At 36.1% G+C, this 27,521-nt stretch overlaps 1 protein-coding gene across 4 annotated transcripts in view; it reads right to left on the reverse strand.

Annotated features, from left to right (window-relative positions):
- CSNK2A2IP (casein kinase 2 subunit alpha' interacting protein) overlaps positions 1-27,521 on the reverse strand; it is a 129,505-nt gene that overhangs the window by 7,467 nt on the left and 94,517 nt on the right. For 2 of the 4 annotated variants that reach the window (XM_078358625.1, XM_078358626.1), the window contains exon 2: positions 20,175-20,242. The exons of 1 other annotated variant lie outside the window; for it this stretch is intronic. Coding sequence is in view for 1 of the 3 variants with exons in the window: in XM_078358627.1 (XP_078214753.1) it covers positions 23,827-23,868; positions 24,540-24,572 (75 nt within the window). In the remaining 2 variants the exon portion in view is untranslated. Of the gene's footprint in view, positions 1-20,174; positions 20,243-23,712; positions 23,869-24,539; positions 24,573-27,521 lie in introns of those variants that run through there. One more of the 4 variants, XM_078358627.1, reaches the window with a different exon arrangement.

The following is a 27,521-nucleotide window of genomic DNA, read 5'->3' on the forward strand; positions in this document are numbered from 1 at the left end:
GAAATGGCAGAAATTAAATTTCCGCTACATGCCTATTATATTATTACCCTAATTTAGAATATAGAAAACTTAATAGAATGAATAACATATTAAAATCCAGGAAATGAAGTTATAGCTTACTAAGTAAATACATGTGGGTCACGAGTTTCCTTCAATATCAATATTTAACAGGATTTATGATAATCATGAATACTTTATATATAATTCTCTACAGTAATTCAGTAGAAACACAGGCATCCTATCGCAAATGTAAGAGGGCACTTCAAAGTTTTTTTGAGAAGAGATAAATGCCTACTGATCAAGGAAAGGCCACACTTTTCTATACCTAGTTGTTTTGTATTTTTACTTCCCCGTCTAATGCACAGATGCTCTTGCTACTTCACCCGACCTCCTTTTGCAAGACACATTCCTAATAAACAGAAAACTTATCATTGGAAATTGCAATAACTTTTTTCATTAATGAAGAGGAACAAGCAGGAAATCAATAAGGCTACATAAAATTTCAAAAATGGCATTAACTAACTTGGGCTAACTGATGTTCATAGAATATTCAACTCCAAATTGTTCTTTTACATAGACACAGAATATTCATCAAAATATCGCAAAGCACACAAATCTCAATAAATTTAACTGAATTCAAAAAATGCAAAGTATGCTTACAGATTTGGCAATGACATTAAATTATAAATTAATACCAAAAATATCTGTGAGTGTATTTCATATATATGATACATATACATTTTATACAATGTATAAAAGATGTGTGGGACGATCCCAAAGCAGAACACAGGAAGGGGAGAATATCTGCAGCAATAAACGACAGTATCAAAAAAGGACAGTCTCAACTTAATGACTTTAGCTTCTTCCTTAAGAAATGTAAAACGAAGAGCCCATTAAACCAAAATTAAGTAGAAGAAAGACAATAATAGAGATTAGAAGAGAAGTCAATGAGATAGAAACCAGAGAATCAAGGCTATTGATAGTGGTTCTTTGAGACAATAGATAAAATTGCAAACACTTGGCCGTCAAAGGGTTAAGAACAAAGCGGCCCAGGCATAGTGTCTTATTCCTGTCGTCTCAACATTTTGAAAGGCCAAGGCAAGAGGATCACTTGCGATCAGGAGATTGAGACCAGCCTGGCCAATGTGGCAAAACCCTGTCTCTATTAAAAACACAAAAATTAGCCAGGTGTGGTGGCTCATGCTTGTAACCCCAGCTACTCGGGTGTCTGAGGCACTAGAATTGCTTGAATCCAAGAGGCGGAGGCGGCAGTGAGCCAAGATCAAGTCACTGCACTCGAGCCTAGGTGACAAAGCCAGACTCCGTCTCAAAAAAAAAGACACAATTACAAATATGAGGATTAAGAGAGTGATATTACTGCAGACACTCCACACTATAGATATTTTAAAAGACAACAAATATTATGCAGCAGTCAGAAATGATGAGTTTGTGTCGTTTGTAGGGACATGGATGAATCTGGAGAACATCATCCTCAGCAAACTGACACAAGAACAGAAAATGAAACACCGCATATTCTCACTCATAGGCGTGTGATGAAAAATGAGAACACATGGACACAGAAAGGGGAGTACTAAACACTGGGGTCTATTGGGGGAAAAAGGGGAGGGCCAGTGGGAGGGGGGGTGGGGAGGGATAGCCTGGGGAGAAACGCCAAATGTGGGTGAAGGGGAGAAGGAAAGCAAAGCACACTGCCATGTGTGTACCTATGCAACGGTCTTGCATGCTCTGCTCATGTACCCCAAAACCTAAAATCCAATAAAAAATTTTTAAAAAAAGACAACAAAAAAATGACTATTTTGCTTATTAATGAGACAACTCAGATGAGAGAGATATTTTTTGAAAGACCCAAATTTCCAAAGTTCACTCAAGAACAAATAGAAAACCTAAAAATCCCTATCTCTATTAAATACGTTGAATTTGAGTATAAAGGCTTCCCATAAAGAAAATTTCAGAGTCTGATGGCTTCATTGATGATTCTACCAAGTCTTTAAGAATGGAAGAAATTTGTAGAATTGGCATTTAATGCCATATGGGTGGCATATAATGCCAGTTCTACACAATTATACACAAACTATTTCAGAAAATTAAAATGGAGGATTTATTTTCAACTCATTCTATGAACGAAGCATTATTCTAATACCAAAACCAAATTTTAAATTTACTAGATTTTTGTTTATTTATTTTATTATTATTTTTTAATGGGAGTCTTGCTCTTTGACCCAGGCTGGAGTGGCATGATGTCTGCTCCCTGCAACCTCCACCTCCCAGTTCAAGCAATTCTCCTGCCTCAACCTCCAAAATAGCTGGTATTACAGGCACACAACACCACACCCACCTATTTTTTTGTCTTTTTAATAAAGAAGGGGTTTCACCATGTTTGCCCAGCTTGTCTCAAACTCCTGGCTGCAGGTGATCCACCCATCTCGGCCTCCCCGAATGCTGGGATCACAAGTATAAGCCACTGTACCCAGCTGATTTTTTAAACATCAACTATAGACCAATATTTCTTGCAAATATAAATTTAAAAGGCAAACCAAATCCAACAATATGTAAAAAGTAGAATACACTTCCCCCCAAATTCATGAACCCAGTCTTATCCAAGGAAACACAAGACAAGTCCAAATTTGACAAAACGTTTTAACAGTACTCTTTAAGGCAGTAATAGTCAAGGAAAGATAGAATGTTCACAGACTGGAGAAATTGAAATATAATGACTAAATGCAAAATGGTATACTATATTGAATCCTGGCTCAGTAAAAAACCCTTCATGGAAAAATTGGCAAAACGCTATTAAAGTCTGTTAAGGATATTGTACCACCGTTAATTTTTTTTCATTAAACATACCCTGGTTATGTAAAAAGTTAATATAAGGAAAATCTGGGTGAAGTATTGGAATGCAAAAAGTTTGAATATCTATTCAAAAACACTTTGAAAAGGAAAACGGCTGGAAGACCAACAATGACCTGATGTCAAGTCTTATTAAAAACCAGCAATAGCAAAAACAGTCTACTGTTAACATAAAGGTGGACAAACAGGTAAATGGAACAGAATACAAAGTTGGGGGAAAGACACGTATTAAAACAGCAGATTTTTTGACAAAAGTGTAAAAGCAATTTGGTGGAGGGAAACATCAGTATTTTCAAATAGTGCTGTCATAATCGGATGTAGATCAGCAAAAACATGGAAAGAAGTAAAACTGTCTCTGCAGATAACATAATCATACAGAGAAAACCCTAAAGACCACCCCAAAAACTATTAGAACAAGTAAATCCAGTAAAGTTGTAGGATACAAAATAAACATACAAAAATCCGTTGCATTTCTACACATTAAAAACAACCTGTCCTAAAAAGAAATCAAGACAAATAACACCATTTACAATAGCATGAAAAAAATTAACCAAGGAGATGAAAGTTCTGCTTGCTGAAAAGTGTCATACTACTGCTGAAAGAACTGTGGAAAACTCAAATAGGTGGAAAAATATCTCATGTTCATGGATTGTAAGAAGGATTATTATTAAAATGTTAAAACTACTCAAAGCAATCTACAAATCCAATGGAACCCCTATCAAAACTCCAATGGGATTTCTTGCAGAAATAGAAAAGCAATTGCAAAATTCATGCAAACATAAAACATCCTGAATAGCTAAAGCAACCTTGAACAGGAGAAATTGGAGTCAGCACACTTTCTGGTTTTACACTATATTACAAATTTATAGTAATCAAAACAGTATGGTACTAGCATAAAAATAGGCACATAGGCCAATGGAACAGATTGGAAAGCCCAGAAATAAACTCATATATACACAGTCAACCAATTTTCAACAAAGGTGCTAAGAATATGGGGAAATAACAGACTTAAATAAATGATATTATGAAAACTGGATATCCACATGCAAAAAAAACCCCATAAAATTGGACCCTCTCTGTAATCCCAGCACTTTGGGAGGCTGAAGCGGGTGAATCACGAGGCCAAGAGATCGAGACCATCCTGGTGTTTAGTAGAAACACCGTCTCTACTAAAAATACAAAAAATTAGCTGGGCATGGTGGCGCGTGCCTGTAATCCCAGCTGCTCAGGAGGCTGAGGCAGGAGAATTGCCTGAACCCAGGAGGCGGAGGTTGCGGTGAGCCGAGATCGAGCCATTGCACTCCAGCCTGGGTAACAAGAGCGAAACTCTGTCTCAAAAAAAAAATTGGACCCTTCTCTTAGAACTTAAACAAAAATCAATTCAGAATGGAGTAAAGACTTAAATGTTGGACCTAAAACCACCAAACTCTTAGGAATAAAAAAAAAAAAAAAAAAAAAAAAACAGAAAAAATCTCCATGACATTAGTTTTAGTAACAATTATTTTGATATTTTGCCAAAAGCACAGATGACAAAAGCAAAGCTAAATCAGTAGGACTATAGCAAAGTAACAGTTTTCTGCACTGCAAAGGGAAAAACTCAACAAAATGAAAATGTAGACCACAGAATAATAAAAATACGCGAAAACCGTGTATCTAATGAACAGTTAATATCCAAAATACTTAAGAAACACACAAATCAATAGAAAAAAAGCTTAGTCAACTGAAAATAGGCAAAAGGACCTGAATAAACATTTCTCAAGAGAAGATGTACATACCTGGAAACCATCATTCTCAGCACACACACAAGAACAGAAAATCGAACACTGCATGTTCTCACTCACAGGTGGGTGTTGAACAATGAGAACACATGGACACAGGGAGGGAGCATCACACACTGGGGTCTGTGGGGAGGAACCGGGGAAGGACAGCGTGAGGTGGGAGTTGGGGAGGGATAACACGGGGAGAAATGCCAGATATAGGTGATGGGGAGGAAGGCAGCAAACCACATTGCCATGTGTGTGCCTAAGCAACAAACTTGCATGTTTTTCATATGCACCCCAGAACCTAAAATGCAATAAAATATACATATTGTAAAAAAGAAAGAAGATGTACGTACAATCAGCAGGTATACAAAATGATGTTCAACATCACTAATCATCAGGGAAATGAAATCAAAAACTGCAATGAGATACCACCTGACATCTGTTAGAATGACTTTTATCAAACAGTCAAAAGATAAATGTTGGCCGGGCGCGGTGGCTCAAGCCTGTAATCCCAGCACTTTGGGAGGCCAAGGCAGGTGGAACACGAGGTCAACAGATCGAGACCATCTTGGTCAACATGGTGAAACCCCGTCTCTACTAAAATTACAAAGAATTAGCTGGGCACGGTGGTGCGTGCCTGTAATCCCAGCTACTCGGGAGGCTGAGGCAGGAGAATTGCCTGAACCCAGGAGGCGGAGGTTGCCGGTGAGCTGAGATCGCGCCATTGCACTCCAGCCTGGGTAACAAGAGTGAAACTCCGTCTCAAAAAAAATAAATAAATAAATAAAATAAAATGATAAATGTTACAAAGGATGTGGAGAAAAAAGAACCTACTAGTGTGAATATAAATTGATATACACCCATTGTATGAAATAGTGTGGAGGTTCCTAAAAAAAATTTAAAAACCAAAATACCATATGATCAAGCAATTCCACTTCTAGGTATAAATCAAAAGAAATTAAATTGGCCTCTCCAAGAGATTGCAGCATTATTTATTATAGCCAGGATATGAAAACCATCCTAAGAGTCCGTCAATAGATGAATGTGTAAAGAATATGTGATGTGTGTGTGTTTGTGTACAAACAACAGAATATTGCCCAGCCTTAAAAAAGAAGAAAATCCTGCTGTTTGCAACAACATGTAATAGCCCAGAAGACATGACGCTAGGTGAAATAAGTCAGACTCAAAGAAATCTGCATGATCTCACTAATATTAGAAACCTAAAAAAGTAAAAGTCAAACTCGTAGTAACAGAGTAGAATGACAGGTACAACAGGCTGGGGGATAAGGGAAAATGGGAGATATTGCTCAAAGGTTTTAAGAGGTTAATAATAGTGCACTGTATACTTGAAATTTGCAAGAAAATAGTTATCATGTGTTCTCAACACAAACACACACACACAATAATGGTAACTATGAGTCAATAAAAATGCTAATTAGCTTGGTTACTGTAATTGCTTCACAATGCATACATATAGCAAAACATCACATTGAACACCTAAATACGTATAACTTTATTTATCAATTATACATCAATAAAACTGGAAAAAAGACACACATAAAGAAATGTGGGCCAGGTGTGGTGGCTCAAGCCTCTAATCCCAGCACTTTGAGAGGCTAAGGCAGGTGGATTGCTGGAGGACTGGAGTTCAAGACCAGCCTGGTCAACATGGTGAAACCCTGTCTCTACAAAAAATACAAATTAGCCAAGTGTGGTGGCTTGTGTCTGTAATCCCAGCTACTAGGGAGGCTGAGACAGGAGAATCACTTGAACCTGGGAGGTAGGGGTTGCAGTGAGCCGAGATTGTGCCATTACACTCCAGCCTAGGCAAAAAGAGTGAAACTTCATCTCTAAAAAAAAAAAAGGAAAAGAAACAAAAAGAAATTTGATTTATACCTCAAAGTATATACAAAAAATCAATTCATAATAAGATAATATATTTACTAGAAAACCTAAAACTATATAAATCCTGGAACAAATTTTTCTTTAAGGTTTGTGATTTGGGGTTGAGCATAGGTTTTTAGATGTGACACAAAAAGCCCAATCAATAAAAGGACAAACGAATAGACGAAATGTTATCAAAATTTAAAACTTCTGCTCTTCATAAGACACTGTTGTGTCTTATGCAAAAAATCAAACCAATTTGATTTGCAAATGCAAAATCAAAAGAATCAAATCAAGAAAATGAAAAAAATCAAACCAATTTGTTTATTGCAACGCATTATCTAATAAAAGACTTGCATCAAGAATATATAGAGAAAACTCTCAACATTCAATAAGAAAGAAAGCAACCAAATGAAAAATGAGCTAAATATTTGAAGAATTCCCCAAAGAGTATTTGGAATGGTATATAAATACATGAAAAGATATCTGTATCATTACTCTTTAGGGGAATCCACTTTAAAATTACATGAGATACCACAAAATAATTTATTGAATAACTAAAATTTAAAAGGTTAACCAAACTAACTGCTACAGAGATGTGGAAGAACCAAAACTCTCATACGCTGCTTGGGTACTATTTTAGTACTAGAAATTTAGAGAATGGTTGACCCTTTCTCTAAAAGTTAAATATTCATGTACCATATAATCTAGCCATTCCACTCTCTGTTTACCCAAATGAAAGCATACACTCATATAAAGATTTACAAAAATGTGTTTATTGTAGCGTTTGTCAAATAGTTCAAAACCGTAAATAACCTGCTATCCATCAGTGGACAAATGAATCAAGCAGTTACAGTAGTTCCATGTAAGAGAATATACCTACCACTAATTTCAGGAATTCCATCTGCAGTCCAGTGTCTGGGAGAAAAATGCTTACAAACTGATAGAAAATAAAGCTGATATAAAACAGAGTCCTACCAGTAAACCTCAGCTAATATTTCAAAGTAAGACTTTCTGAACAGTAGACATTACAATGAGGCAAGTGCTTTGCTTTCTCAATAAACCATCAAAACAAAAATAGGTGGACCTTCTAAGTTCAAAAGAAATCTAAGATATAGTCTTTCAAGAAACCCATACAATAAAAATACAAATAATGCATAGATGCCTTAATTATCAGTGAAGACGCATCTAGTATTTATATATGTTTAATATTCTTGTTGTATGTATAGGTTTAATTTTCTAGCAACATCTACTCCACTTAATACTCATAATGTGCGAAATGAAATTGTTTCTTTTTATTTCAGTCCAGAGTAACCTAGCACTGTTTGTTTTAAACTGTGACCAAATCAACCCCTGTATGCTATAGTCTCAACATCTAAACTACCATTAGGCCTATATTAATTTTTTGTAACTCAAGAAATTTCAATTTCGAGATTTTCTTAGATTTAATTCTTAGTGCACTAAGTTCAGAGACTGATCATTCCAAGAGGATAATCTTCTTGTGGGAATCAACTTCATAAGCTTCTCTGGTTGAGTTATACAAAAGGCTTCAGAAGAAACCTCTAATCTGAGGCTTATCTTGTAGCTTGACACAAGTACTTGATATAAATACCTGACATTTTTGCCTCATTAAGCTCAGGTATTCAGCCCTCGCTTTTATACAAATACAAACTCACAAGAATATCTCTCAGATTTATACTTTAAGACTACCTTCTCCAAACCCTTTCTATCATACATGTGCAAACATGCAAACGAATTGATGTGTATTCCTGCTCATAAAAGAGACTGTCATCATGAGAAGTTTCATGAAAATTAAAACACTAGCTACTTCAAAGAATGTTAGAGGTAGAAATGTGAGCAAACTTAATGCTAACTGATCTTGTAGGCTATGTGCCTTTTTTATTCCCTGAAGAAACGTAATTCTGAGAGGACTATGTTCTAATGCAGACGAAAACAAAAATAAACATAATTCCTAGGGTACCATTTGCAGAACTAAGCTCTGCAAGTCTCTATTTCAAATAAGGGATTTGAGCAAATTCTGCCATTTTCATCTGTAATCAAGTTGTCGCCAAAATGTACAGACATGTTACTGAAGTGAAGAAGAAACTCTACCCATGAGCTCTGCAGGAATCCATCCAGAAGGTAAACAGCATCACTGTGCAGCTGTATTCAAAAGATGACTATATTCTCTATCTTCACCTTGACAAGCTCAGTAACTGTGGGCTTGGTATGTAGCGTACTGAGTTAGCCTCACTTGGCCATGCTTTGAATATGTTCCATATATTGGATTTGTTTAACAAAGCTACAGAACATTATGCTTTGTAAAAATCCATTAATTTTCTTGCTTCTGTATAATGTTTTCGCTTTTAATTTCAGAAAAATTTCTCCGAAATAACTTTAAAATATGAACCTTCCATATTTTGGTAGATAAGGCATCGTACTTGCTCCCTTCCCTCATGATAGGGACATAAGATGCAAAGAAAGTAACAAAAAAATCTAAACATCATTAAAAATACGAGAAAGACTGGAGATTAGGAGCAAGGAATGAAAATCTGGCATGATATGAAAGAGGGTAAATTGTCAACAATTATTCTTTCCCCCCACAGTATCCCACTCTTGTCATCACATTTTAGAGAATAGTCCAGAGCAGTTCATCCAGAAAAGCAAATTAGAGCCACAAACAATAGTTTCCTAAAATCTTAAAGGCACAGGAAAAGGAAGAAGAAGAAATTCAATTCAAAAAACGATTGTAAAACCAATTATTAGAGGTATAAAATTATAAAGATCATTAGTCATTTGCAGTCCCAACTTAAGGAAAGGAAGGAAAGACAGACAAAGAGCAAACTAAACAGACCACAAGAAGCAAAGTAAGGAAGAAAGTGTTGTGGAAATTAAGAATAAATATAAATTCAGTAATTGAAGTAGAACATGGTAAAAAAAAAAAAAAAGATTACGGAGTGTAATATATAAGAAAATTCGAACTCGCAGTTGGACGGAAGGAAAGAAGGACGAGGAGAAGAAGAACCCGTGAAGGATACAAAACAGGAACAACGAAAGAAAAAGGGGAAGAAGTTTTAAGTGTCTAAGGAATATTTTTATGGGACATGAGGTCGAATCAAATTATAATTGTTTCAAATAGCGTTCATTGCTGACTTACTCAAGAGAACAGTTAGTACTGAAATTTATAGTGAACTCATGCAACTCAACATCAGGAAAAAAAAAAACAGATTTTAAAATCAGCAAAAATCTGAATAGCTATTTCTCCAAAGAAGACATAAAAATGGCCAATAGGTATATGAAAATGTAATCAACATCATCAGTCATCAAGAACGCAAATCAAATTAGCTGGGCATGGTGGCGCGTGCCTGTAATCCCAGCTACTCAGGAGGCTGAGGCAGGAGAATTGCCTGAACCCAGGAGGCAGAGGTTGTGGTGAGCCGAGATCGCGCCATTGCACTCCAGCCTGGGTAACAAGAGCAAAACTCCGTCTCAAAAAAAAAAAAAAAAGAATGCAAATCAAAACTACCATAATTTCATGTATAATTGAGATCATGCAATATTTGTCTTTCTTACCTAGCTTATTTCACTTTGCATAATGTTCTCCAGGTTCATCCCATGCAGTCAAAAATGACAAAATTTTCCTCCTTTTTTATGACCAAATATATCAAAACTTCACATTGCACACTATAAACATATACAATTATTTGTCAAGTAAAATAAATATCGATAAATAATATTTTTTAAAACCTCTTCAAGATACCCCCTTATAGCTATTCAGATGAATATTGTCTAAAAGTCAACAGATTGAATAAATGTTGGCAAAGGTACAAAATAAAAGAAATTTTTTTACACTATTGAAAATGTACATTGATATGGTCAGTAGAAAAAAACAATATGGAGATTTCTAAAGAAATTAAAAGCAGAACTACAAAATAACAAAGCAATTCCTCCTCTGGATATATAGTCATAGGAAACGAAATCACTATCTCATAAGGATGTCTACCCACTTTTGTTCACTGCAGCGTTATTTACAATAGCAAAGCTACGAAGATGACCCACGTATTGATGGAGGTGTGAATAGACAGAGAAACTGTGTTCTCTTTATATAAATACAACATAATACTAGTCAGTCCTAAAAAGGAATCAGATCTTGCTATTTACCACCACAGGGATGAGCCTGGAGGACATTATGCTGAGTGAGATAAGCCAGACACAGAAAAAAAAATTATTGATCTCTTTTACATGTAGAATCTTTTTGGAAAAGGTCAACTACACAGAAATGGAGAACAAAGCAGCGGTCACCAGGAGGAAGCAGGAAGGGTGGAGGTCAGAGGATACAAGTATGTAGGATTAGCAGGTCTACAAATCTAACATATAACATGAGAATTACAAGTAATATAATTGTACTGTATGTAGGATTTGTGTCGAATGAATAGATTTTACCTGCTCTTGACAAAAAAATGTAACTGCGAGATTACAGTCATGTTAATTTGCTCACTATAAAAACTTTCATTTTATATCTATATTTTCCATAACATCCTGTTGTATATCTTAAATATGCACAATAAAATTCATTCTTTAAAAAATAATAGGCTGGATATAGTGGATGACATTCATAACCTCAGCACTTTAGGAGGCTGAGACAGGAGGAACGCTTGAGGTCAGGAGTTTGAGAACAGCCTGGCCAACGTGGTGAAACCCCATCTCTACCAAAAATCCAAAAAAAATTAGCCAGGTATGGAAGTGTGTGCCTGTAGTCCCAGCTACTTGGGAGGCTGAGGCAGGAGAATTCCTTCAACCCAGGAGGTAGAGGTTGCAGTGAGCTGGTACAAGCTCCTGCAACTTCAAAACTTATATATTAAAGAGTTTGATTGTGAAGAGGAAAAAAAGGTATATTTGGAAAAAGTTATCATGGAGGAAAGTGTGGTTGATTTCCTTGGACTAGAGACACACTTGGATAGATTGTTTGATGGAAAAGAACCACACGGGACATGGGGGGTGCAGAGGAAATGGCATCCATCACAGTCCAAATAACAGGAGGATTCACTGAGCAAACAGGTAAAGTGGAAGACATGAAAACAAAGCACTGATGAAAACTCAAGCTCCAGAATCAAGAATTTTTTTTCATTCTTCCTAAAACCTACAGAGAAAGAAAATGGATAGGACAAATAATACAGGGGCTTTGAAGTCAAAATGATTTAAGACTGTTTACAGCAACTGGTCTTGTAAATTAGTAGACAAGGTTGTTTTCTGAAAGAAGGAACACTAATAATCTGAAAGCATTTCTTTTGCACACTCAACATATTTAAAATTATGAGCATTCACAGAAAACAGCATGCTAGCATATATCTTGGTGAATCAAGGAAATGGTCTTGTTACTGTATATTTAAATAAAGGGAATGATTGGTTTTGTCCATGCTTTGAAGTAGAATTGAAAATAAAATAATTTAACAAGTTAAAACAAAATAAGTACTCCAAATAAAAAAAATAGTTTATCTTTTTTCTAATACATCATGTATATTAAAAATAAAAAAAGGGAGGCAGAGAGGGAGAGAAGGGGAGAAGGAGGAGGGAGAGAAAAGAGGGAGAGAGAGGGAAAGTCCAAATGAACTGTCTCTTTTTTAGGATGTTTTCAGGAAACATATAGTTTGTCAGTGATTAAACACTACCCACCAGTCAAGGAAGCAGAGAGACCACTATTGAAGAAACATGCATAAACAGAATTTATGTATGTCAAAATCATAAATGATATCATAACAGTTACACATCCAGCTCAGTTACCACTCATCTATAAATTCATGAATAAAACCTTAAACATCAGAAAGTATTTCATGCCATTTGATTTGCCAGGCAAAACCTCAGACTTGCCACAACGATTCTTAATTTACACATAAGCTGCAGGTTCACTGCAAGCAAACCAACACCTCAAAGTGGCGAAAGCTGGAGTTCAGTATCTCTGTGTGTGAAAGAGTCAGGGGGGTGGAAATCATTAATACTGCTACACAAAAACTTTAGGTTCAAATAGGAGTTTCTCCTTAGCTCCATCCCAGAATTTCAGACTATAGCCATACATATGGCTTATCTGCCATAGACAGAAGGGACTCCCTATATACAAAAAAAGAAACTATAGGACACAGGTTTTCTAGGCTTGTCTCTTGATAGAGCAACCACAGGCAAACTAGGATCTAGGGATTACCCAGGACAAATATTAATGGGTTTAGATAGAGATAGAGATAACGGTATAAATATATAGTTACAGATACACAAATACAAATAAAGGGCCCATCGGGGGTTGGGGGGCTAGGGGAGGGATAGCAGGGTGTTGGGGGATTAGGGGAGGGATAGCATTAGGAGAAACATCTAATGTAGATGACAGGGTGATGGATGCATCAAACCATCATGGCATGTGTATACATACTATATAGCAAACCTGCACATTCTGCACGTGTTCCCCAGATCTTAAAGTATAATAATAATTTTTTTAACCTACAGCCTTCCTAATTAGACATTAATAAAGACAGACACAGACATAGACATAGACATAGACATAGACATAGACATAGACATAGACAGACATAGACATAGACATAGACACAGACACAGACAAAGACACAGACACAGACATAGGCATAGGCATAGACATAGATATAGACATAGGCATAGGCATAGGAATAGACATAGACAGACATAGACATGGACATAGACACAGACAAAGACACAGACACAGACACAGGCATAGGCATAGACATAGACATAGACATAGGCATAGGCATAGGCATAGACATAGACATAGACACAGACACAGACACAGGCATAGGCATAGACATAGACATAGGCACAGGCACAGGCACAGACACAGACACAGGCATAGGCATAGGCATAGACAGACACAGATATAGACATAGACATAGGCATAGGCATAGGCATAGGCATAGACATAGGCATAGGCATAGGCATAGGCATAGGCATAGACATAGACATAGGCATAGACATAGACATAGGCATAGGCATAGGCATAGACATAGACAGACATAGACATAGACATAGACATAGACATAGACATAGACATAGACATAGACATAGGCATAGGCATAGGCATAGGCATAGACATAGACATAGACAGACATAGACATAGACATAGGCATAGGCATAGGCATAGGCATAGGCATAGACATAGACAGACAGACATAGACATAGTCATAGACATAGACATAGGCATAGGCATAGGCATAGGCATAGGCATAGACATAGACATAGACATAGACAGACATAGGCATAGGCATAGGCATAGGCATAGGCATAGACATAGACAGACATAGACATAGACATAGGCATAGGCATAGGCATAGGCATAGACATAGACACAGACAAAGACACAGACACAGACACAGGCACAGGCACAGGCATAGGCATAGACATAGACATAGACAGACATAGACATCGACATAGACATAGGCATAGGCATAGGCATAGGCATAGACAGGCATAGACATAGACATAGACATAGACATAGACATAGACATAGGCATAGGCATAGGCATAGGCATAGGCATAGACATAGACAGACATAGACATAGGCATAGACATAGGCATAGGCATAGGCATAGACATAGACATAGGCATAGGCATAGGCATAGGCATAGGCATAGGCATAGGCATAGACATAGACATAGACATAGGCATAGGCATAGACATAGACATAGACATAGACAGACATAGACATAGACATAGGCATAGACATAGACAGACATAGACGTAGACATAGACAGACATAGACATAGGCATAGGCATAGACACAGACAAAGACACAGACACAGACACAGGCACAGGCACAGGCATAGGCATAGACATAGACATAGACAGACATAGACATCGACATAGACATAGACATAGGCATAGGCATAGGCATAGACAGGCATAGACATAGACATAGACATAGACATAGGCATAGGCATAGGCATAGACATAGACAGACATAGATATAGGCATAGACATAGACAGACATAGACATAGGCATAGACATAGACATAGGCATAGGCATAGACATAGACATAGGCATAGGCATAGACATAGACATAGGCATAGGCATAGGCATAGGCATAGACATAGGCATAGACATAGGCATAGGCATAGGCATAGACATAGGCATAGGCATAGGCATAGACATAGACATAGACATAGACATAGACATAGACATAGACAGACATAGACATAGACATAGACATAGGCATAGGCATAGACATAGACAGACATAGACATAGGCATAGGCATAGGCATAGACATAGACATAGGCATAGACATAGACAGACACAGACATAGACATAGACATAGACAGACATAGACATAGACATAGGCATAGGCATAGGCATAGGCATAGGCATAGACATAGGCATAGGCATAGACATAGACATAGGCATAGGCATAGACATAGACATAGACATAGACAGACATAGATATAGACATAGGCATAGGCATAGGCATAGGCATAAGCATAGACATAGACAGACATAGACATAGACATAGGCATAGGCATAGACATAGACATAGGCATAGGCATAGGCATAGACATACACATAGACAGACATAGACATAGACATAGGCATAGGCATAGGCATAGGCATAGACATAGACATAGACAGACATAGGCATAGGCATAGGCATAGGCATAGACATAGACATAGACATAGACAGACATAGACATAGACATAGACATAGACAGACATAGATATAGACATAGGCATAGGCATAGACATAGACAGACATAGACATAGACATAGGCATAGGCATAGGCATAGACATAGACATAGGCATAGGCATAGGCATAGACATACACATAGACAGACATAGACATAGACATAGGCCTAGGCATAGGCATAGACATAGACATAGACAGACATAGACATAGACATAGACATAGACATAGACATAGACATAGGCATAGGCATAGGCATAGGCATAGGCATAGACAGACATAGACATAGACATAGACATAGACATAGACATAGACATAGACATAGGCATAGGCATAGGCATAGGCATAGGCATAGACATAGACAGACATAGACATAGACATAGACATAGGCATAGGCATAGGCATAGGCATAGGCATAGACAGACATAGACATAGACATAGACATAGACATAGACATAGACATAGACAGACATAGACATAGACATAGACATAGGCATAGGCATAGGCATAGGCATAGGCATAGACAGACATAGACATAGACATAGACATAGACATAGACATAGACATAGACATAGACATAGACAGACATAGGCATAGGCATAGGCATAGGCATAGGCATAGACATAGAAATAGGCATAGGCATAGGCATAGGCATAGACAGACATAGACATAGACATAGACATAGACATAGACATAGACATAGACATAGACATAGGCATAGGCATAGACATAGACAGACATAGACATAGACATAGACATAGACATAGACATAGACATAGACATAGACATAGACATAGGCATAGGCATAGGCATAGGCATAGACAGACATAGACAGAGACGTAGACATAGACATAGACATAGACATAGACATAGACATAGACATAGACATAGACAGACATAGACATAGACATAGGCATAGGCATAGGCATAGACATAGACATAGACATAGACATAGACATAGACATAGGCATAGGCATAGGCATAGGCATAGGCATAGGCATAGGCATAGACATAGACATGGACAACCTGTTGCAAGACTTTCTGTCAGTAAGGCTCTTTGTTCCTCTTTGCATAGGAATCAAATAATTGTCAACGTGTAGGACCCAGGTCAGAATCACAAATACCAAAGAAGGTTCCAGTGTTGTAATGGAGAGAGGGAGGGAGGGAGGGAGGGAGGGAGGGAGGGAGGGCAGGAGGGAAGGAAGGAAGGAAGGAAGGAAGGAAGGAAGGAAGGAAGGAAGGAAGGAAGGAAGGAAGGGAAAAGAGGTAAGAAGGAAGGAAGTGGGAAGAAGGAAGGATGTAGGAAAGAAAAAAGAAAGAAAGACAGAAAGAAAGAAAGAAAAAAGAAAGAAAAAGGAAGCAAGGAAAGAGAGAAGGAAAAGAAAGGAAGGAGAGAAAAGAGGAAGGAAGAGAGGGAGGGAAGAAGGAAAGGAGGAAGGGGAGGAAGGAGACAAAGACAGAAAGAAAGAAAAAGAAAGGTAAGGAAGGAAGGGAGGAAGGAAGGCAGGGAGGAGAGAAGAAAGAAAGAAGGAAAGAAAGAAGAAAGAAAGAAAGAAAGAAAGAAAGAAAGAAAGAAAGAAAGAAAGAAAGAAAGAAAGAGAAGGAAAGGAAGGAGAAAAAAGAGTGACAGAATAAGGCAGACCATTAAAATGTACATGAAAAGCTAGACTGTGAACACCCTAGGTAGAAACCAAGTAGCCCAGTGTTTTGCTAATCAGTTTCTTGTTGCTAATGCAAAGTTTATTTACCTCGGTGTGTTTTATTAGAAATGTAAATTCTTAAAAATCAATCGTGTAAGTTGGTATTCAGTTTATACCATTATTGGTGTGTCTATCTACTAATTTTATTTTGAAGACCAATCTAGTCTTTCAGGTTAATATTTGAGATTATCTTGCCAGGCACGGTGGTACATCCTGTAATCTCAGCACTTTGGGAAGCCAAGGCAGGATGACCGTTTGAGACTGGGAGTTCGTGGGAGCTCGAGACCAGCCTAGGCAAGACCCCATCCCTGCAAAACAGCAAAACCATTTAGCCAGGCATGGCATCGTGCACTTATAATCCCAGTTACTCGGAAGGCTGGGTCAGGAGGATCACTTGACCCCAGGAATTCGAAGTTACAGTGAGCTATCATCCCTCTAATGCACTCCAGCCTGGGTGACAGAGTGAGATTCTGTCTGTAAAAGAAGAAAAAACTGAGACCTCTTTTCAAAACCATCAAATCAATTTGCCCTTTGACATAATAGTTCTAACAAAGTAGTTGAAAGAAACTACATTTTATTTTAATTTATATTTTTAGATACAGGGTTTCATTCTGTTGCCCAGGCTGGAGTGCAGTGGTGTGATGTCAGCTCACTGCACCTCTCGAGCTCAAGCTATTCTCCTGCCTCAATTTCTGAAACTACAGGTGCATGTCACCACACCCAGGTAATTTTTTCTTTGTTTTTTGTATTTTTATTAGAGCCAGGATTTCATCATGTTGGCCAGGCTGGTCTTGAACGCCTAACCTGAAGTGATCCTTGTGCCTCAGTCTCTCAAAATGCAGAAACTACATTTTAGAATATTGTAGATCATATTATCTCTTAGCTAAAATTTGCATAAATAACATTTCTTACTTATTAATGAAGTCACAATTTAACAGTATATTGAACAATCTAAACATCTTAACTATATGAAAATTGAAACTATCACTGATAATGAAATAGTGTATCAAGTTATCATAAGATCAAACATTTACACAAAGTAACTTTCTTCCTGGAAATGGTCACTAGGTTTAAAACAGCAGTGACAATAATTTAAGTGAAATGGGATACACAGGTCTCTAGAAAGCAGCTGTGCAAACAAAGGGAAGAACCTTATAGAAAACCATGACATATTAAGGGATCTGTTTATTACACTGCATGTTCAATTCAAGATATTTTGCTTATACAAAACCAAGAACATAGCCTCCAATGGATAATTTAGTAAATTACACATTGCCTTCATATTGTTTGATTCATGTTTTCCACTTAACAGAACACCCCTGGCTGTCTGAAATGAAAATGATTAGATTTCAGTAATGCAGATTTTGTTCCAAATGCATTAAAGTAGTTAACGCATATACATAGCATTTCTGGATCATAGTGTATTTGATAAAGGCCAAATGCTAATTATTTTAAGATAAGAATGAAATAAAATCTTAAAATATCACATTTGGCAAATAGCTAGCAATATTAAACTTCTAAATGAAGGACATTAGTTTTCTTGTTATGACAACATACCAAAATATTGAAATAATGACAGGAAATATTCCAGTTTTCTGCAGTTTGCTGAATATAATCATTACATAACGTTGTACTTATTAGAAAATAAGCTTCGAAACTTTTTGACATAAACTGCTGTTAACATCTTCATCTAAGTTTTTGCTAGATTAATCTTTTAAAAAGTCTTCAATTTAAAAGATGAATATAATTTTTGTACCCTTTATTTTATAATTCAAAAATGTTTTGTTTAAGCTCCAGTGTTGCTCTTTATAGAATATTTCTTTAAATGATCCCAAGAAAAAGCAAACTAATTATGAACATAGGTTAATTCACTTTTGGTTATCTTTTCTAGCTATTCAGTATTTTTGTTTTAAAATATACAAATTTTTAAAATCTATTAAAGAGTCATGCAATATTTTCTTTTAAAAATATTATCTGTGACAAGAATTTTGCCATGTATTGTTCCTAAAAATTATATTAAAAGTATAAATTAAAAATTTAAATTTATTTAGATCTTTGTATTGCAAATATCTTCAATCAGGATGATTCCATTATACTTTTACTATGTATGTTTTCATTATTCTAATTTCTAAATGCTTTTACTCATACAAAACTGGGGAAGAGCAAATGAAATAATATGAAAAAACAATAATAATAACAATTTGGCATTTAGTCAGTCCTTGGTATCTGCATTAATTCCTCTGCTACTCTGCAAGGATCCTTTTCACAGATAGTGACATTAATGACATTGTTGTGAAGAGCAGTGGGCTGGCCCTGCCGTGTACACACACTGAGTGCGTTCATGGTTTCCCTCTTCAAAGCTGAGTAAGAAGGGTCCTTTTTGGTCTTTCCCTCTGGACACAAAAGACCATTTAATTTCTGTTTCTCTGTATTTAAGGGACGAACAGCCTTCAGAATCACCATCTCTTCTCCTTGGCTGTTTCCCGGCTGCCGCGGGCATCTGTTTTCAGTCATCCTCTACATACCTTCCGAGACTTTTCATCTGCCTGACCTTGTCTCTTTGGCCTCGATCTCCGCACCTCTTTTCTCAATTTGCACTCTTTTTTCCTAGCCCCTACTCCTAAACTTTTCTTCTTTTTTATATCAAGCTCATTGTTTTTGTTTTCTCACTTCTAATACTATCAAAAATTGCTGTGTCAACAATTTTGAGTATTTGAGGTAAAATCCAGATGTTTATAATGAGCAGCAGTGCCAAACATGAGACAGTTAATATAAACAATATTTCTACAAATTCCTTTGTACTGGCTAGAATATTTTTAACTCATATAACTAGATGAAGTATTGAATCTGCAGAAGAGGGAGGAAAGCATTAACATCATTAAATCTGAAAAAGCATACATCTGTGTAATTTTCACTTTTTCAGACTGGAGCCCTAATGTAGGGAATTTATATTTTAGCATTATTCTTTAAAAGTAAACATGTATTTTTATTTTAACACTATTTAAATACTGAATATTAAAATATCAGTCTTTATAAACTGCAATACAAAGTTTATATTGTGAAAAATGAAAATGAAAATATCTCCATTTTAAATTAATTATAATAAATAATTTTTTGTTATAGCCAGTCTCCTTTATATTAAGGAGCATAACAAAATTTTATAAGAACCCATGATGATCAGGAAAGGCGCTACTCAGCAGGGATATGAGAATGGCCATATTAGGATTTTTTTAATTTAAATTAAGTAGACCAAAATTACAAGCTCACCTCTGTTGTTTCCTAGCTCTGTGATATTGGGAAGATAATTTAACTTCTGTAAGGCTCAGTTTCCTTATCTGTAAAATAAGCACAACAATTGTATATACTTCATGTTTGCTCTGAGGAATAATTGTAAAAATGTAAATAAATAGACTGGATTGGAAAAATGTGGCACATATACACCATGGAATATTATGCAGCAATCAGAAATGATGAGTTTGTGTCGTTTGTAGGGACATGGATGAATCTGGAGAACGTCATCCTCAGCAAACTGACACAAGAACAGAAATTGAAACACCGCATATTCTCATTCATAGGCAGGTGATGAAAAATGAGAACACATGGACACAGAAAGGGGAGTACTAAACAGTGGGGTCTATAGGGGAGAAAAGGGGAGGGCCAGTGGGAGGGGGAGGTGGGGAGGGATAGCCTGGGGAGAAATGCCAAATGTGGGTGAAGGGGAAAAGGAAAGCAAGGCACACTGCCATGTGTGTACCTACGCAACTGTCTTGCATGCTCTGCTCATGTACCCCAAAACCTAAAATCCAACAAAAAATTTAAAAAAAAATGTAAATAAAACATCTGGTGTAATGTTCAGTAATGCATATATGATCGGTAAATTATTATTCTTATTATTCTAAAACAGCTACCACTGCCCCACATAGTATAAACTCTAATTATGTGGATACCTCTCTCACAACTCTTCTCAGTCGATTTTTGTTTAGATCTTCTTGTCTATCAGAATCTATCCTTAGTTATGTAATTGTGAGGAGAAAAAGTATCGAGATATATTTGAGTGTTTGATAAAAAGTTCAAGCTAGGTGCAGTGGTTTGTGCTTGTGATCCCAGCTATTTGGGAAACTGAGGCAGGAGCATCACTTGAGGCCAGAAGTTTGAGACCAGCCTGAACAACCTAGTGAGACCCTATCTCTAAAAAAAAATAATTAAAAATAAATAAATAAATAAATAAAATTAAAAGAAAACTTCAGAGGCCAAATAGAAATTAATGCTACCTAATTAGTGTGTGTTTGTATACATGTGTGTCTTATATATTGAAATTATGCACACACACACATATTCTAATCGAGCATGACAAACGTACATGAGATAAATTGACTTTGGCCTTCTAAATCTGCTGTTTCCCTCAATGTAAAGCTATTCCGTTTTTAAATTTTCTCAAAACTATAACATTTTGTTAAAAATCTCCCAAATTACTTTTTTTAAAGTTTCCCTAAACTTTGCTTCTGTTTTTAAGATGGTCCTTTTTTATGTAGATCTCTACCATATTTTATAAAAATGGTAACAAGACACTAAACTCTAGTTGGAGAAAATGTCTGTAAAACATAGACAAGCATATTTCATTGTCATTTGTTTCTTAAAGAATGAATTTGGATAAAAATATAAGATGCATTTATAACCTATCAGTTCAGAATGAATAAGAATGGAAGACTTTACACCTAAATCAAAACTATTATATCTAGATATGACATGATAATTTCACTGTTAAGTCTAACACAATCCTACCAAACTGCAGAGGAAAAAAAATGTATTCTCTGTCTAAAAGAACACCTTCTAATTTATAACATATTTTTTCAAAATGCATAAAAATGTTCAATAAAATATCAGGCTATTAAAACTGAAGACTCTGATAAAACAACTCTACATTTAAGTATTTAACACAGCATATAATCAATCAAGGAAATGTACTGTATAACTTTTTTATTGCCTTTTTTTTCCTGGTACAACAGCTGAAGTAAGGCACAACCTCAAAATCAGTTAATGTAGGAAACCTAGAAATATATTCCATTTAATCCCTATGTTACTTTATTTTTCTTTCCACAGTAATAAAACTTTCTTCTCTGGAGAAGCTATATTATTTCAGTAGAAATGTAGAGCAGATAAGTTTCAGACACACTTGTCTTCCAAACCCAGACCCTGAATAACAGCAAACTTTAATCATTTTCTTGGCAACAGTTGAAAAACAAGCAAATACACCTTACAAAAGAAAAACAGGCTTCCACCTTTCTGATGTTAACAGGAGTTATGTTTGCTAATATAGAGTAGTGTTCCTTCCCTAAAGGACTCATCAGCTTCTCCAGGCAACACCTAGTTAAATTAGTCACTTATTAAATTGTACTATCCCTTTAATTCACCTCTGAACTTTTTGAACAGATTATTAAATGAGGCAGCCAAAGTTTCCTTTTGCACCTGCAAATAACAATTGAATCTACAATTAAGGATCATTTCCGCTGTTTTGAAATTCTAATAATGGCATTAAAGCAGAGTGTCATATTTTTATCTGCATCTGGTCAGACTATTTCCTGGCATTTGGGATGATGTAACTGGATGAATGTATTAAAATGCTACAGAAAGATGCCAAGATGATCTCTAGATGACTTCAGAAACCCAGGCAACTTTTAGACACTAGAGTATACAAGGACGTAAACAGACCACACACCTCAAAAGATACTTTACAGGACAAAAAAAACCCTTTAATTTCTACATGAAAACAGAAACAATACCAATGTTTAATTTGGACGAAACACATTTAAGAAAATATTATTTCTAGTTCTCTTAGAGCTGATAATCCAAAAAGTACTTTTTTCTTTTCCAAAAAGTTTTAAAACATTTAAGACAACTTACCTTTTCCCAAAGAGTCACATATCCTTTTCTCATATCCACTTTTCTATATATATATTTTTGGAGCAGTTCCCATTTTTTATCTGCCAGATTTCTAGACACTTACAAAGCCCTTCCCACACAACTCCTCTTTGAAGCCTAAAGATTATATTCGATATCTGCAGTAATCTATAATAAGCTCTTGTATGTTACTAATTACTCAATTTGTGTTGTTACTCAACTCCTTTTAAATTAATCTAAAAAGATCTCTGTCTTAACTCCAAAACATAGCTCTAAATTGTATCATTGTCTAGAAAAGTTCTTTGCCACTAACATTCTCTGCATTCATTCGATCCCCAAATTAAAAATGCAAAATACGTGGTAAAATATGTATAAGAAAATTTTACAAATTTTCAATCCCGTTGTATATTTTCTATCACAAAATATCTAAGATATCTTACAAAAGTTTAGAGCCAGAAGAAACCTCAAATATTTATTTAACACTTGCCATCTGTGGATGGGGAAACTGAGTCCCCAAAAGAGGAGTCATCTCGCCTAAGATTACACAGCTAGTCCATGGAATGCAGTTCTCCAAGGACAGTCCTGGCTTAATTATAGTGAGCCTGTTCTCTCTCAAAACCGTCTCCACTTGGAAAATAAAGCATCATCTTGCCCTAGTTCATGTGACTACTCAAGTGTAAACTGAATCAGCTTCCATTTTAGCACTTTTTCTCCTCTTCCCCTCAAAACAAAATTTTAAAGTAACTGAATCTTAATTCCTATGCAATTACTGGTAGAGATAACTCTTCCATGAGCTTTAAAAGTAACTAAACTGAAACCAAACCAATCTATAAAAAAATGTAGAAATGATTACAAAGGAAGACATCTTATACACCTTATGTTTTTTGTTATTTTGTTATACCATAAATTTATTGACAACGAAGATTAACATAAGTTCTGTAGGAAAGAAAGCACCACAGAAACACGTGAGGCACAATTTTGAGGCATCTCTATTCAACTTGTTACCAAGACATCACGTGGTTCAGATGAAAGATTTGCAGTAATACTGGTAACAAGGCAGTGGCTGGAAAGAAAGAAAAGTGAGGCATTTAAGTTGTGGAAATTGAGGAAATTTGAAAGAGGGAGGATAGAGATTAGAAAAGATTTGACGGAAAATATTTCACATCTGGAAGAGGCCTCTAAGGACAGGCATGCTTTCAGAAGCCACAATGCTAGAGAGGCAATCAGGCTAGAGAAACAAGCCTGAGCATGCTTAGGGAATGTGAAGTAGGTGAGGCAGGTTGAAGACAGTTTGATGGCTTTGGGAGTTGTGAGACATGAGTTTTAGGACAATGTGGAGATCTAGTGCAGAAAACAGTGTGTAAGATTTGAGGTTGAAACACCATCTCTGCACTTTGGGAGGTTGAGGTGGGTGGATCACGAGGTCAAGAGATCGAGACCATCCTGGTCAACATGGTGAAACCCCCTCTCTACTAAAAATACAAAAAATTAGCTGGGCATGGTGGTGCGTGCCTGTATTCCCAGCTACTCAGGAGGTTGAGGCAGCAGAATTGCCTGAACCCAGGAGGCGGAGGTTGTGGTGAGCCGAGATCGCGCCATTGCACTCCAGCCTGGGTAACAAGAGCGAAACTCCGTCTCAAAAAAAAAAAAAAAAAAGAAGGAAAGAAAGAAAGAAAGAAAGAGAGAGAGAGACCGTCTCTGCCCTTTGTTGAATGTTTTGAACCGTTTTCTCACCCTTTGTTGCTTTCCAGATTTCTCCTTTGTAACCTAGGATAATAGAGAATTCAGTACTGTTATGAGTACAAGTAAAAATTAACATATTTAACTCTGTAAATATTAAATGTTATTGAAACTGGTAATAATAAATGAATAATGATGGTGGAAGTAGGAATGGAAATGCAGAGATCAATGGTGACAGACACTACAGAATAGACTATACAACCCGGACTCCTGAATAAAACACCTGTTTTTAACACTGGGCTGAGCTACATGAATAATCAGTTTTTAATGACAGTAATTAAATTTCATTTGCTTTTATGCCAAGATATTTTTAATTAGTATTTCTCACTCTAGAAAATTATTGTGACTTGAAAAAAAAGTTGCGAGTATGTAATTGTGTATAAATATATAGCATGCATACAACATGAGATCACATTGAAAGTGTTTAAGAATAGTTTTATAACAATATAATTGAAGAGTCCCTTCTTGATCTATAATCATAGTAAAGATATAGCACTGTATTCTACTCACTGCTCAACTTCTGTCAAACTTAAAATTTAGTCACTTTCATTTAATTGAGGGCAATATTCCATCAATTCTGAAACATCTGTCACAAATTGAGCAGGACCGTTAATGGGATTTGAATTTGGTCTAAAAACCTGTTATTGGCTCTCAAATAAGATAAATTCTTAGGTACCTTTAAAGTAGGTTGAGACTGTGGAAGAGGTAGACAGACGGCTGGCTGTAGATGCCAGCATCGTTAGGAATATGTTAGACACCAATGTAAAACTGAAAATTTAAATAAGTGTGAAAAACTACACTGGCATTGATTTTAAAATTCTGAGACAGCAGTTGTGGCCTAATAATGAAAAGGCAACTTTTTTTTTCCTGTAATTAATAGTACATCTATTGATTTAAGCAGAATTCAGAAAAGACCTATTAGAATTTCAAGTATATTGGACTTTATTTTAACCTAGAATAAATTTTTCCTAGTCATGAACACTAAGAACGTTGACTAAATGACAATGTTTCTCACATTTTCCTATTAAAAATTCAGTGAACATACATACATACAATTATAAACAGGTTTGCTCCCAAATTTAAATACTGGTTATTTTAGGAAGTTAAGATTTTCAGTTTACCAACAGTATGAATATCATTGAGCTTGTTTGTGTTCTTGCGGTTGCAATGCAATAGGTAACCAACCAGCAAACTCCATGTCCACCGAACTCTTACATGCTATCAGGCTATGCGAAGATTTTCCTTCTTCCTGAACAATCAGATAACATTTGCTGCAGATACAGTTCACTGGCGTCAAAGAGTCCAGTGCTGTTTTAATTATGAACTTATGTAGTATTTCTTTCCTTTAAAAGTTTGTACACTTCTGTATTTTAATTAAATTTAGATTTTGTTTGAATTTCATGAAAAGATTATATTTAATGAAAAAGACATCTTATTAGCATGATTTAACTCAACCATCAGTTTGACGAAGAAATGTTGCCAGAAGTGCCAAAAGGATCAAAAGGCACTTCTTACAAAAGAAAATAATTTATACCTCCTTTCAACACATATCAGCTTTTCTGAATCCTGAAATTATCTTGGTAGTATGTCAATCAGCCTGCTCCATTTTGAAATCTCCCTGAATGACTTTGATTTTTAAATTTCATTTAAATCAGCATAACAGTGCAGAAAAATTGATTAACCTTTCATTCTTTCAAATGTGTTACCACTTAAAATTCACAAAATATTTGATACTTGGTAATGCACTTTATTTGAGGTATTTATGATGTTGAAAACATAATGTATTTCACCTTGCTAATTTGGATAAAGTAATTCAGGTAAAGAACATCATACAGTAAATATGTCTTTTCTTCTTTCTCTTGCATTCCCTTTCCTTCTCTTCTCTGCAATTTGTTTTCCTTTTTTTGTCTTTCTCTACCTTTTTCTTGAAATGCATATAATGCATATATAATGTGCATTATGTAAATAATGCATGTATAATGTGCATTACAATTTATCTCAAAATGTCTTCAATTAATTATAAGTTTAAAAATATTCTGCTGATTTAGATCTATAATTTATAAGAACCAGATCATCTTATTTAGCTATTTGGCTAAGAGAATACTTATATTAAATTACTACAAATCCTCACCATGTAACAATGATTTTGTTTAACTTTGAACTGTGTTCATTTTGTACTATATGTACCATGAGAATGTTCAGTTACATTTTTTTTTTTGAGACAAGAGTCTCGCTCTGTTGCCCAAGCTGGAGTACAGTGGTGCGATCTCAGCTCACTGCCACCTCCACCTGCCTAGTTCAAGCAATTCCCTTGCCTCAGCCTCCCTAGTAGCTGGGATTACAGGTGCTTGCCACCGTGCCCACCTAATTTTTTTGAATTCTAAGTATGAAAGCTTTTGAATTTTGGTTTGATACCAGACTGGTCTCAAACTCATGACCTCAGGCAATTCATTCACCTCAGCCTCTGAAAGTGCTGGGATTACAGGCACAAGCCACTGTGCCCAGCACAGTTAGGATATTTTGAAAGGCTACAAGTAATAGAAAAGAGGAAACATTTCATATAGCTTTCAATCCAGGGGGATGGTGGGTTTTACTGAAGGTAACCTCTGAATCCCGTTCTTCACAAACTTCTGTATTGGCTCTGCCTTCCTCTTCATCTTGGCTTTATCCTCCATTTAGTAGATAGATAACTATAGAAATTCTTAGAGTATCATATGGACACACATAAAAACATTCAGAGATGGTCAAAAGACCATTTTCTTCTTGTGCCTCTTTCTTAAGAATAATTAAATTAGTCTCAGAAGCCCACCTGTCAACTTCTCACATTTTCCTGGCCATAATCAGTTTGCTTGCCCATTCCTAAATGAATTTCTTTGAAGATTGCTGAGAGGACAACAACAGAAGTACATATTCAACTTCCAACCCAGGGAGTTGAGGACAAAGTTATCTCCAGAGGCATCTGGGAACATGGGAAAT

This window comes from Callithrix jacchus, chromosome 21 (genome assembly GCF_049354715.1).
Source record: "Callithrix jacchus isolate 240 chromosome 21, calJac240_pri, whole genome shotgun sequence".
NCBI lineage: Eukaryota > Metazoa > Chordata > Mammalia > Primates > Cebidae > Callithrix > Callithrix jacchus.